This window comes from Notolepis coatsorum, assembly GCF_963971535.1.
Source record: "Notolepis coatsorum genome assembly, chromosome: 1".
In the NCBI taxonomy this organism is placed as follows: domain Eukaryota; kingdom Metazoa; phylum Chordata; class Actinopteri; order Aulopiformes; family Paralepididae; genus Notolepis; species Notolepis coatsorum.
Window position 1 is genome coordinate 233,588,347 of NC_140165.1, and position 13,253 is coordinate 233,601,599.

The window sequence follows — 13,253 nt, forward strand, 5'->3', positions numbered from 1 at the left end:
ATACAAACTAAATAAACAATGTAACTTAGAGTTAGTTTACAGAAGGACAGTTTCCTTCAGACTGAAGCACAACTTGTCTCATCCTTCCAGTCGGGCACCAACCCCCCACCAATTGGTAGCCTACAGGGCTTGTATTTTGGTTTGGCACTTCTCGTTGTTATGCTATCGGTATCCTATTATTATGCAAAGTATAGGTGATAAGTGCCGGCGGGGAGTCCAGTGACAATTGTGAATGCATTTTTGTGTGCGTGCGTGCACATCATTGCGCGCACTTCTGCCTCAGTGACCTACCTAAACGGTGTTTAACCGCGTTTGTGCACGACTGCATGCCTGGGTACAACCCCACATTGCTAGAAAACAATGCAAACCACTGGAAAAGGCCATTTATAAGATAGGGGACCTTTAACACTTTGGGTGCCAATCACGTGTTAACACATTTCTGGGCCCCAACCGTTGAGTGCCAAAAACATGTTCACATGTTTCTGGGTAGTTTTTCCTTTTTTTATTATCATTTGTATTCATTATCCATCCAGGGAGCCTGGTGTTACCATAGGGAATGGGTCTGAGGTCACCAAAGTGCAATACCGGCCGCATCCAGCTAGACGGCGGTATCGAGCACCCTTTGAAACCTTGTATCTTGGCCTGTGCATCAATCTAATGTCTCCGTTTTTATTTATTTTTTGTGCAGGGGGATCGGTTATAACGGTCAGATTGAGAAGAATCAAATGCTCCCGATGCATGATGTGTGGTGGCACTGGTGGATTATGTTGGCGACACGATGGACATCAATACTTGGAATCGCGATCAGATAATTGAAATATTCTTTTTGGGGTACATCCTAGTCAAGGTAAGGGCTATATGATATCAATCTTGCGTTGATCCAAGCATGTCTTCACCTCTATCCGAACGTGTGTGTAACGTTAGTCCCCAACGTATGCCCCTTTATATTCAGTCAATAAGTCCATAACGTGAAACGTTACATTTTTTAAATATATGTGAAAAGCCAATCAAAACAAAATCTGATCTGAGGAATAAATCAGAATTGAGCACCAAGGCTTGCAGTGTGAACATAGCATTAGTCACGGCCATAGACGTTCAATGTGGTTAAATGGGAGCGTGCATGCAAACATACGGACGACGACAACTTCAACAGGTGTAGTCCCAGGGGAGACGTGCTCTATGGACTTCACTGTGTACAAGCAGCACTTCACACACATTCAGCATTGAGTGGAGACACACACACACCCGTTTTCCCTCGAGTAGCAGGTCAAATATTGACTTGGCGGTGGTGTGTGTGGCTGTGGTCAGGTCTTGTTGGCCAACATTAGCCTGCTCTACAGGGAACCCTCTCTAGAGACCCTGCACACCCCAAGGACAATATTTAATCAAACACGCAATCCAATATATTCACGTTGAAAATCATGGTTGCCTTTACACTGTAGTCAAAACACCACCTGGGTATGTTATAGTGGAAAGCCTGTTCATAGTAGTCAAAATAACACCTGAGAATGTGCCTGGAAAGCCAGTTCATAATAGAAAAAGCTATTTTTTGTTGCCACCCGCGTGGTTTTTTTCCGTAGCCGCATTTCTCGGAGACGCTCTCTGATTATTTGGCACTGACTGACGGCTCGGGCACATAGAACGCACACAAATTGCACGAGTGGGATCGCGCGCCTGGCCAGACACAGCCGACTTCAGAGCGCGCTGCCCTCCATAGAACCAGCACGAGCTCTCTCTCGCTCTCTAGAGAGAAAACGAGAAAGAAAGAAAGAGGGGGAGAAAGAGACTGGAGAGAGAGAAAGAAAGAAAGGCAGGGAGAATAAAGAGAGAAAAAGAGAGAGCTGTACTGTATTGTACCCATTCTGCAATCTGTTAATAAAATTTAGCTTCCGTTAACATGGGAGCGGAAGTGAAGCGGCAGCCGCCCGTCCATCCGTGTTCATTCGTGTGCTATGTGCCCGAGCCGTGACGCTCTCCGATTGGCCACTGACACGTTTGCCCAATCGCGTGACGAGCTGTCTTTGCCCATTTCCACGTCAAACAGCCTGCAAACTACCTGGCGTTCTATCGCCATGCTCTAAGACAAACTCTAACCTTAACCAACTTCGAAAGAGTGCCTAAGCTTAACCGTTGAAAGAACTTGCCGTCACGCTCTAAGACAAACTCTAACCTTAACCAACTTCGAAAGAGTGCCTAAGCTTAACCAGTGTAGAACGGCACGGTGGTGTAGTGGTTAACACTGTCGCCTCACAGCAAGAAGGTCCAGGGTTCGATTCCCGCTTGGGGACCAGGTTTCCATGATGCCAGTTACCCAGGTGGGGTATCTCCCAGGCCTTTCTGTGTGGAGTTTGCATGTTCTCCCCGTGCTCGGAAGGGTTTCCCCCCCGATAAGATAAACCCAATGGAAAAACATGCACAACAAGATCGCTAACGCTGTGGCGTCCTTGACAAAGACGGACAGGAGCACTTGGATTGGTCCCCTGGCGCGGCTCACGTTGACGCCTGTCTGCTCCCGGCTGCCCTTGGGGGGGAAGGGCGACGGGATGGGTTAATCGCAGATACGAATTGCATGCATGCATCGCATGTGTGCCAATTGATGACCTCGGAGCAGGTCCTAAATTATAAATTATAAACAGGCGTCGGCCAATCAGAGAGCGTCTCCGAGAAATGCGGCTACGGAAGAAAAAAAAAATCACACTTGCCACCCACCTCCCCAAAAAAAGCTAATAAAATAGACCACTAATAATAATGACCCAATCACCAAAATTACTTATGAATGCAAAAGTATCTCAACACTGAACTTAAAAAGAGGTCAACATCAATAGTTTTGACAGTCGGATCTCTGAATCCATTCGGGTCCTACCGGTGATCTGTCGGTATGACCCGCCTCTGACAGCAGGAAGACGAGCAGCACGCGGGAGACGAAGGTGAGCACGAGCATCGTTCCCGCCGCCACGGCCCAGGTGCGAGGCTCCGCCGCCACACAAGTCGCGCGCTTCTTGACGTCTGTGGTTCCAAACCGCGGTGGTGCGCACGCGGCGGATAAAGCCAGCCTTTTAGAGATCAATTATTCAGCAGACTCAGATCACATACGACTTTGAAATCCCTTCCCATTTTATGAGTAGTTCGTTTTGTTGTCGATGGAATTATCTCCGCAGATTCCAGAGTACGTCCAACGTGACACCTCCACGTGCGTAAAACAAAGCTACACGGAAACAGATAAAACAGTTACATGGTAAATCTCTTAAAACCACCTCCTCGTGTTTCCACGCTCCTGTTTGAGGATCACGAATAGCTCGTCTGAGGGTCTGAAGTGAACCCTCGTGCCAAAGCCATACCTTTCCCTCTCCAAATGTCCAACCCCTTTCCGTTACTTACAACAAAAACAACTCGTAAAAGCACAATATGAGATCGTTTTTGTCAATCCATACCTCAGCAGCGAACAGTAATTTAGATGGTATGGTAATATACATAATTAGTCTTTATAAAATCACATGGGGTCTCGACGGGGTCAATCATCCCTATATTCCCCGATTGATTGATCATTTTATTAATTTTTATTATTTTATTAATTATTAATGTCCGCCTCGTTTCGAACTGGTTAAGCTTGGCGACTCTTTCGAAGTTGGTTAAGGTTAGAGTTTGGAATCAGGGCTGGTGGTCTGACTATCTATCACTACCGGGGACCATAGGACCCGGGGAACATAGACATGCTCCCATCTCGACCATGTCGCCCTCGAACCCCAAAAATAGATATGCAATAGAGTAACCATGGAACCCTATGATAACATTTAGCGCCCCCTCCCCTCACGCCCATAGAAGAATTTTGTTGTGATTTAGCAAGAGTCAAGGCTGGCATGTCACAAGTCAAGGCAGGCAAGTCACAAGTATGAAACTTTGGGTTTTGAGTCCTAAAGAAAATCCTAATATGCATGTTCTTTACAAAGGTAAAGCCATTAAAAAAAATCAACAGAGTAATAGTTATAGTACAGGTATATTATATTTAGATGATTCTGCACAACTTGATTGGTGGCTGATGGATTGGTCCAAAGTACTGAAATCAGGGAAATTAAGTTGATTCACTTTACACTTTTTATGGCATCATTTTTTCAAAATGTTGGGCTTGGGGAGAGTATAAAGTCTTTCAAGTCATGAGGCAGAGTGAAGTAACAAGTCGTTGGTGTTAAAGTCAAAGTCTTTCATGATTTTGTCAAGTCGAATCTTGAAGTCATCAAATTTGTAACACGAGTCCAAGTCATGTGACTTGAGTCCACACCTGTGACTTAGGATCAAGGACACCTGGGGCTCCAGACCTCAACTTAGTGAATCAGAACAGTAAGTAACACACTAAGTACAGTAAGTAACACAGTACAGTAAGTAACACAGTACAGTAAGTAACGCAAGAGACAAAAAAGAAAAGAAACTAGACAACGTAGTATTTTGTAAGGAAACTTTATGTGTGCTTGTGAAACTCACTTATCATTAGAGACAGAAGGCTTTGCAGTTTCCAGTACAGCAGATAAGGTTTGATATTAAAGAGTACAAAAAAGAAATCACAATTCCAGAGTTCATTTCTCTCCAACCTCGCAGGAAAAAACAACAAGCTTTTGGTCCAAGTCTTTTCTTCTAGTTCCTTCCCCGTCCCTTCCTCGCTCCTTTCTCTCTCCACCTCTCCCCTTTAGCCTACAAATACCAACATTTTTCTCACGTTTAATTTAGAATTTTTTTTTTACTCAAAATCGATTAGTCTCACCAATTCCCGCCACTACACCCAGAACTCTGTGATATTGGATACAATATGATTGCATAGATTTGTAGACAGTAATTTCCTTTCCCATCTATTTATTTAAGACATAATGGAATGTTTATAAAGACTCTGCCTCCCCCCCCCCTCCCCTTAGGACCCCGTCCTCCCTGCCCCGTCCTGCGGACGCGTGGTCAGAGGAGGGGATGGAGGGATGCGGAGGAGGGCAAGAAGGAGAGAGAGAGGGAGAGGGGTAGGGAGAGAGAGAGGGACAGGGCTGTAGCCACTAAACAGGCACATTTTTAGTACTCTCACATTTTTTCCAACAATCACAAGGGAAGCTCTCAAAAAGCACTGTTACCGCGGTAACCGTTCAGTCCAGGAAGTGCGGGAACCTTCGGCCAATCAAATGTGTCCATTACCGACATGTGCTTTCAGGTATATAAACAGACTACTTTTTGATCCTAGAGTCTTAAACTACTATAGAAATGTAGAGCTAGCTTTCATTTAAATAAGCACCTTATACCACCTGGGACAGATATATGTCACAGAAGCAGATATTTATAAATGTATATATATAACAACGGTGTCATGTGATGTTTACATCAATGAAGGCCTTTGGGTGCACTCCCCTCGACTAAACGCTTACCAGTTTATTCCATAAACACAGTATTCTGAATATCTCCATGGTTCAAACAACTCTTAAGAAAATCCAAAAAAATCTCGACTCCCGGAAACTCAAACCTATCTACTGGTGAAACTGCGTTCTCTGCTTTTTATTATCATTGGCTTTTCAATTTCTTGCGATGTTTAAAAAAAAATTCCACTATTTTCTTTTTTTTTGCCCCTACTGGAAAGCCTGCGATTGATGATTATGAGTAACTGGGACTGTGTGTGTCATTTTGTTGTACTGGAAAAATAAGTATGTACAGCACTGAGACCCTCCCACCCTATCCCCCATCCTACAGCCCACCTGCTGGAGGAAAAACAAAAAATAAACAAAAACAATAACAGAAAGAGGAAAGAGCTGAGGTTAGATATCAGAGTTCACCTTGTCCAGCAACATGGGAATTATGGGTAAATATGTAATTTTATCTCTCTGGTCCCCCCCCCCCCCGCCCCCTCTTCCCAACCGCTGACCACATCATATATCTCTCTGGTCAGTTGAACCCCCCCCCCCCTTCCCAATCGCTGACCACATCATATATCTCTCTGCGTTCTAATACACAAACCTCGCCAGCTGACAAATCAAATCTATCACCCCTCCCCCTACCCTCTGCTACCACATTCCTAACCCAACACACCTGACAGCCCAATTCCATTCACCCAAACCCCCTGGCAAGAGAAAAAAATAAAATAAACAAAAATAGCATAAGTATCAGATTAGCTTGTGCCCCCCAACCCCCCCCCCCCCCCCCCCCTTCTTCCCCTGTCCCTCCCACTGCCCCGAAAAGGCAGAGAGGGTGAAGCTAAGGACTCGCACTACGGAGAAACCTTCCCCCTAGCCCATAGATGCCCCTGGATATACCCGTTCGTAATCTTACAATGACAGATTAACATCGATTATTGTTGACCTGTTTTTAAAAAGGTAGAGCTAGATAACACCTGGCAAACGCCAAACCTAACTAGAGTTCAATCAACAAGCTCAAAAGAGTCGCAAATTTCAAATGATTCAGCAACCGGCACAGGCAGGGGCACCTCAAGAGCTGATAATTCCGAGAGGAAGTCCCTCCCACTTCTACACAAAACCAATCACAGAGCCGTTATTGTCTGTTCCCCTTCCTCCACGTTCTCCGGTCCCTCACTTGGGAGCCTCCTCTTACGCAGAGCAGACCTCTCCCTCTATATATATATACTTCCCTCCCCTCCCTCATCCCTCGCTCCTCTCCTCTACAGGTCACTCTCTCCGTAGAGGGCGGTGGAGAAGGACATGTAGTCGAGGGCTCCGGGCGCTGCATCGGGGCCGGCGTAGGGCGCCATGCGGACGATGCAGTACTCCGCCTGGTCGGGTGGCAGCTCCCTCCGCAGCTCCTCTGCCGTGATGAAGTTCTGGTGGAGGACAGGGGAGAGGGAACGCTCAGCTCTCGTGTTCTCCGTGCAAATATCAGATCTTTACATTTGTATATATATTATGTAAGACAGAGATCATCAGGAGCAAAAATTGCATTTATGCGATGACTGACTTCATTGTGTGCTTGTTTTTTTGTGGCTATTAATATAACCTGCTAGAATAGCAGCACTTGAGGAAAATTGGAGCACCCTTCACAGAATTGTCCTCCCCACTTATGAAATACTGCTCTTGCATGAGGTCTGATTAAAGAGAGGTAATGTCCGCTGGTAATAAATCTCACCAAACCAAACTATAACACTGTGCCCAGAAAGGGGAGGTTTCTTTCACAAGTCCTTGTGGAGATTGTCTGGATCCTGATGTAGCCGCCAACAAAACGTTTGTTAGAAATTGGTTTGGTGAAATAAAGCACAGGACAATGCTTGTGGACTAGGGCTGTCACATTATTTTCGAATTTAATTTCAAATTTACACACAAACACGAGATTCGAACTTGAATTATTTAATTTATTTTTTTATAATATTATTATTTAAAGAAAAAATGGTCCGGTCATATAGGTGAGACTGTGCTGAAAAGAATGATACCAAACATACCATGGTAAAAAACTTTGAAAATAGCTTATTTTTTATTTTTTTTTAACACTGAAATAGAATTCGAACTAGTCTACAATTCTGAAACTTATTTCGAATTAGATTTTTTGTTAAAGTGACAGCCCTATTGTGGACATCGTCTTTCCGTTTTCTGAAGGACCTTTTGGGATGTGTATCCGCCCGGGCCTCTCCTCTCACCTTGTCTCCAGCCAGGATCTTGAAGGAGGCGATGACCTGGTCTGCAGTGTCCGTGTCTGTGGTCTCCCGGGACATGAAGTCGATGAAGGCCTGGAAGGTGACCGCCCCACTGCTGTTGGGGTCCACGATGCCCATGATGCGGCCAAACTCGGCGTCGCCCTGGCAACGGGGAAACAACAGGTTAACCCGGAACATATGCAGACGTGTTGTATGAACGGATGGTCTCTCACACACACAGAGAGAGAGAAGGGGCAGGAGAATATATATTACATTCAAATGATCGCAGGTTGATATCTACCGGTACATAACTAGAGCTATTTATTTATGACATAACATGTTCTTTTTAAAAAGCTTTATGGTTCTAATTTTAAATTGAAGGTACAACAGCATCTTACAACAGGGGTAAGAAGGTACAGGGGAAAGAGTGGAAACAGCGAAAGAGAGATAGAGAGAAAGAGAGAAAGAGAGAAAGAGAGAAAGAGAGAAAGAGAGAAAGAGAGAAAGAAAGAAAGAAAGAAAGAAAGAAAGAAAGAAAGAAAGAAAGAAAGAAAGAGAGGGAAAGAGAAAAAAAGCGAAAGAAAGAGGGGGGAAAGAGAAAAGAAAGAGGGGGGAAAGAGGGGGAAAGAGAGAGAGCGCGCATCAGTCAGGGCAGCAGTACCAGGTTGGTTCCTGTTGCAATGAGCAGAGCCTGGAAATCATCCGCGACCATCTGTCCTGTCCGCTTCTGTACCCAGCCGGAACCACAGCCCAGCACAGCAGAGCACGGCACAGCGCAGGGAGGGACAGAGGGGAGGCGGAGCGGAAGGGGCGGCGGGGGTGAGGTACGAGGTGGTAAGGACAGAGTTAGGGACAGAGAGAGAGGTGGCAGGGATGAGGAGGGAAATTTGAGGTTGGTAACGAGGAGAACAGCAACAGGTGGAGAGTGAGTTGAAGAGGAGAGAGAGAACAGTAACGGGTGAGAGTGAGTTGAAGAGGAGAGTGAGAACAGCAGGTGAGAGTGAGTTGAAGGAGAGAGAGAACAGCAGAGAGAGAACAGTAACAGGTGAGTGAGTTGAAGAGGAGAGAGAGAACAGCAGGTGAGTGTGGGTTGAAGAGGAGAGAGAGAGAACAGTAAGAGCAGGTGAGAGAGTGAGTTGAAGAGAGAGAGAAGAGTAACAGGTGAGAGTGAGTTGAAGAGGAGAGAGAGAACAGCAGGTGAGTGTGGGTTGAAGAGGAGAGAGAGAGAACAGTAAGAGCAGGTGAGTGTGGGTTGAAGAGGAGAGAGAGAGAACAGTAAGAGCAGGTGAGAGAGTGAGTTGAAACGGGCAGAAAGATGGAGATGGAAGCCATGTAGGAGGAAGCGACTGGAATAGTAGCACACGACAGGACAAAGACAAGTTGGATGTATTGAAGGGACGGACGGAAACAGGGAAGAAGAGGAAAGACGAGGTATGGAGAGAGTGAGTAATGTGAGGGGAGGTGTATGTGGGGTGGGGGGGTAAAAAAGCAAAACCAGTTAAGAGAGTGTCTTTCCAGCAGAGTAAAAGCCAAACCGAGAGGGAGTGGAGGTAGAGAGAGGCTGGGAGAGTGAGGTCTGTCGGGGGAATGAAGCTAGAGCGCCGTGGAGCGGCAGCGCCCCCTGAAGGCCATACAGAGGTATAGCAGCCATATGTTTTAACTGACCCTGTCCTGGTGCTCGTCAAGCGGCTCAGATTAGGAACGCTGACCTAGGATCAGTTTGGACTTTCAGTCCAGGTTTCCTCAAAAACAACGCAGTTCACTGATCACGGGACAGACCAGAATAACATTTTCTTAGACAAAGCAGTTATGCTGTAGAACACTGGTCCTGTGACAGCCCGTTAGTGGTTAGTTTCTGCTGTAACTAAACCTTGGTAATGGAAACCTCGATCCTAGATCAGCCCTCTGCGTCTGAGACGGTTGATAAATACTGGAGCTCCTGTCCTGGCATGCCTACCTGCTTGTTGTTGTCCACATCGTAGCCCAAACTGATCAGACAGGCCTTGAACTCCTCCGCCATCAGAGCCCCACTATGGTCCTGAGATGGGTCAATCATGGGCCACACACAACACACAGCCAGTGGAACCAATGGCAGAGCACCACGTCATGAGGATGGACCAATCACAACACGATGGTGGATGGTGATCGCGTGACCACGGCATGCAGGGAGAGAGATGGAGACACAGAGGACGGAACGACACAGACAAGACAAGACATTCATGGATGTTTAGACAATGAACAGAACAACACAAGGCAACCCGTACTCATGATTTCACCATGAGATCAAGGATTCTTTACCAGGATGCAGTGTGACAGACAGATGAACCAACGATCAGTAGTTTCTGGAGAGGTGAGGTACTACGGGTGCATGCTGTGCAGACTACTACACTGATGAGGGGTGTAACGATCTCGATACACAATTAAAACAAAAACATACTACTGCTATTAGCATAATGTTTAACTGGTGGTATGGTATGGCTACTGCTATTAGCATAATGTTTAACTGGTGGTATGGTATGGCTACTGCTATTAGCATAATGTTTAACTGGTGGTATGGTGTGGCTACTGCTATTAGCATAATGTTTAAGGCTCTTTTTCAACGTTTATGACTTTGAAATAAATTTTTCTTAAATAATGTGCAGTAAATAATCTATAATTAGAGCTCTTTAGTATGAATATATTTTTAACACATTACATTTATTTGAATAAGAAAATGTGCGTATTGTTACACCCCTTACACTGACTGTAACCAGGCATGCAGTTCAGACAGTAGCATGCAGCAACACAGAGGCAGGTGGTGATATGCAACACATCATGGCGTGGAATCGTGGATGGAGGGGGGGGGGGGGGGGTGACTTCCTCTTCCTGGTACATCGTCATGACACCCAAACCGTCAACCCTCCGAGTGCTCCTAGCTCTCACAGACGTAGCCCTAACCCACGGCGTCTCCCATCTCCCCTCTGCCAACACCTGGACATAATTATCTCCCGTGTCTAGATGCATACTAGATGGGTCTGTGTATTTAGTGCTCTCCCACTACCATAAAGCGTACATACATAAATACATGTATGCTTACAGTGTGTCTAACAGATACTTGCACGTGCCCAGCTCCTCTCTCCCTCGCTCCTGAATAGGTCTGTATATTCATACCGCGTATCAGGATCCATCAATAAAAAGTCATAAACACTGAATAATGGCACAATATGTCTGTTCAAACTGGGTTCAGTCATTCATATTGGTGATAAACTGAAATGATGATTCCTTGGGCTGCTCTCGACCTTTAAATATTCATACGAGTAATAAAATGAAAAGATGATTCTTTGGGCTGCTCTCGATCATTGAATAAAATGCCTTGTTTACTGGCTAGATCCATCTAGAGCCGTCATCTACGGTGTCTTTGTTGGCCTCCATGTTGAAACAATGACGACAAACAAATAATGGCCGACTAGCCGTATTATGCAGGTCCGTTTTGACATCGTTTGGACAGCCCATGTATTGGCAGTTGTAAAATGTATCCAAATCACTTGGGAGTGAATAATGTTACATCACCCGAAAGTACTCAAATAAACTTCAGATTAAGGTTTGAAAACAATGTTCACAAAAAAAATACCATATATTAGTCCTTCATCTCTAAGCTATACAATGGTGCATCTGACTGTGTACCAACAGTAGCACGTTGTAGCAGGTCAAGTGTGTGTGTTTGGAGCGGCGAGGCCAGGCGCCCTGACCTTGTCAAAGTGGTTGAAGGAGGCGCGGTACTCGTGGAGCTGCTCCTGGCTGATGCCCTTGGCGTCACGCGTCAGGATCTGGTTCTCGATCTCGTTGACGGTCCTGGCGATGGTGGTCAACAGCTGCTCCCAGCCCACGCGCAGGTGCTGGAGGGGAGGTGGGGAGAGGAGAGGGGGAGAAAATTATGTTACACAGTATTTGCTACACAAATGTTGAATACAGATATTATTAGTTCTGCATGAGTCAAAAACCAGAAAGCTGCAGAAGTTGTCCGTTTCTAGTTTCGAGGACGAGAAATGTAATTTTAAGCACCAGCATGTAGGACGATGTGTATTTCCGTATGTGGCGTAAAACTGTGGAATTCTCTACAGAATTATTTAAAGAACTATACAAATATCTTTCAGTTCAAGAAAATGTATAAAGAAAGAACATTTAGATGTTATGAAGTTGAGGGGTAATAGCTTTCCCTATGACCATTTTCTGTTATTGCAAGTATTGATTGTTAACTACCGGTATGTGGAATTGGCAGACCATCTATTCCTATTGTTTATTTATTGGTTTTGAGGTAAGGGGGCAGGCAAAATAAGATTGTATTCTCCCTGCTCCTTTTCGCTCATGGAATGTGCAAATTGGGAGGTGCTTTTATTATGAAATGATGCTGTTGTGCTTTTGTGGAGCTGTGCATTGCCATGAACGGAACAAATACAAATTTAATTAAATATGATCTTACAGAGAATGTTGATGGGATTTTTTTTTTTAAATGGTAAGAAAAGGCTGCTTTCTTGTCTGAGCGACATCCACAGTTTAGAGATCCAGTGTGTGTGTGTGTGCGTGCGTGCGCGTGAGCCTGTGTTCTTGCGTGTGCGTTACCTCCATGGTGTAGGAGGTGTATTTGTTGTCGAAAATGAGGGCTTCCTGGATCTGTTGATTTTCTCCCTCTAGCTGGTCGATGTTGGGCTTGTAGTCGATGATACTCTGCTCGTATTCCCTCAGGTTGGTTAGCTGGTCCTCCAGGGTGCCATTCATCTCAATGGATATCCTGCCAATTTCCTGGGAACACACACACGGGTACACTTAAAAACACATATCCTGCCCATCTGCAACAGGGTTATAATAAAGATGGCGGAGACGTATACAAAAGGACATGGCGGCAGTAGATCCGAGATGATTTCGCGGGAAAATAACTTTCACTTTTACCGACTTGACCTCAATTAACATCGCTGGCCACGACTATTTATTTTCACAAGTTACTTCTAGTTCCAGATGCTCTCTCCAGGTGCAGCAGAGCACGGCTCTACTCTGCGTCAAAACGTCACAAACGGCGCATTCATCCACGTCCGGTTTCCCCCTAAAGACTGTTCTGGTGTGAATCCAGCCTCCTACGATGTTGGCCCCGAGAACAGTGTGCTTAAATGACATGCAGCTGAGCTCATAGACGCCGCCGAGCGGATCCGAGCGGAGAGCTGTGTGGGCGGGTTCATCACCTCCATCTTGGTCTGGATCCAAGGGCCCACGACGTTGGCCTGGGTAGCAAACTTGCGTCTCAGATGGTCGTTGTTCTGCTGTTTGGTCAGCTCCTCTTGTAGGAGCTTGTCACGCTGTGGCACCAGCTGCTGCACCTAAACACACACGCACACAAACACCAACACCGTTATACACTATTGGAACACAACACAGATAAGTGAATAGTCTCTAAACGGAGCGCTTACCCCCTGCCTGCACTGTATGTGCTCCCCAAGTGTTCTCTGGCATCTAATTGCATTTTAATAGTGCCAACATGAATACAATAAAGAGCCTGATTACAAATGGGGGGGGGGGGGGGGGGCAGCTGCACCTACACGCATAAACCAATAGGTGGAGACAACATCAAGCAAACAGAGTACACATTTATTGGCCTGGATGAGGTTTCTTAAAGAGAACAACCGAA

At 45.6% G+C, this 13,253-nt stretch overlaps 1 protein-coding gene across 2 annotated transcripts in view; it reads right to left on the reverse strand.

Moving 5' to 3' along the window:
- Positions 1–4,436: 4,436 nt before the first annotated feature.
- The window catches only part of LOC311238291 (alpha-actinin-4), a 98,248-nt gene continuing 89,431 nt past the window's right edge, over positions 4,437–13,253 (reverse strand). For both annotated transcript variants that reach the window (XM_084326318.1, XM_084326317.1), the window contains exons 17-22: positions 12,811–12,945; positions 12,197–12,376; positions 11,326–11,472; positions 9,555–9,635; positions 7,601–7,759; positions 4,437–6,793 (exon numbers count right to left, since the gene is read on the reverse strand). In XM_084326318.1, coding sequence (XP_084182444.1) covers positions 6,635–6,793; positions 7,601–7,759; positions 9,555–9,635; positions 11,326–11,472; positions 12,197–12,376; positions 12,811–12,945 — 861 coding nt within the window. In that variant the 3' untranslated portion in view covers positions 4,437–6,634. The remainder of the gene's footprint in view (positions 6,794–7,600; positions 7,760–9,554; positions 9,636–11,325; positions 11,473–12,196; positions 12,377–12,810; positions 12,946–13,253) is intronic.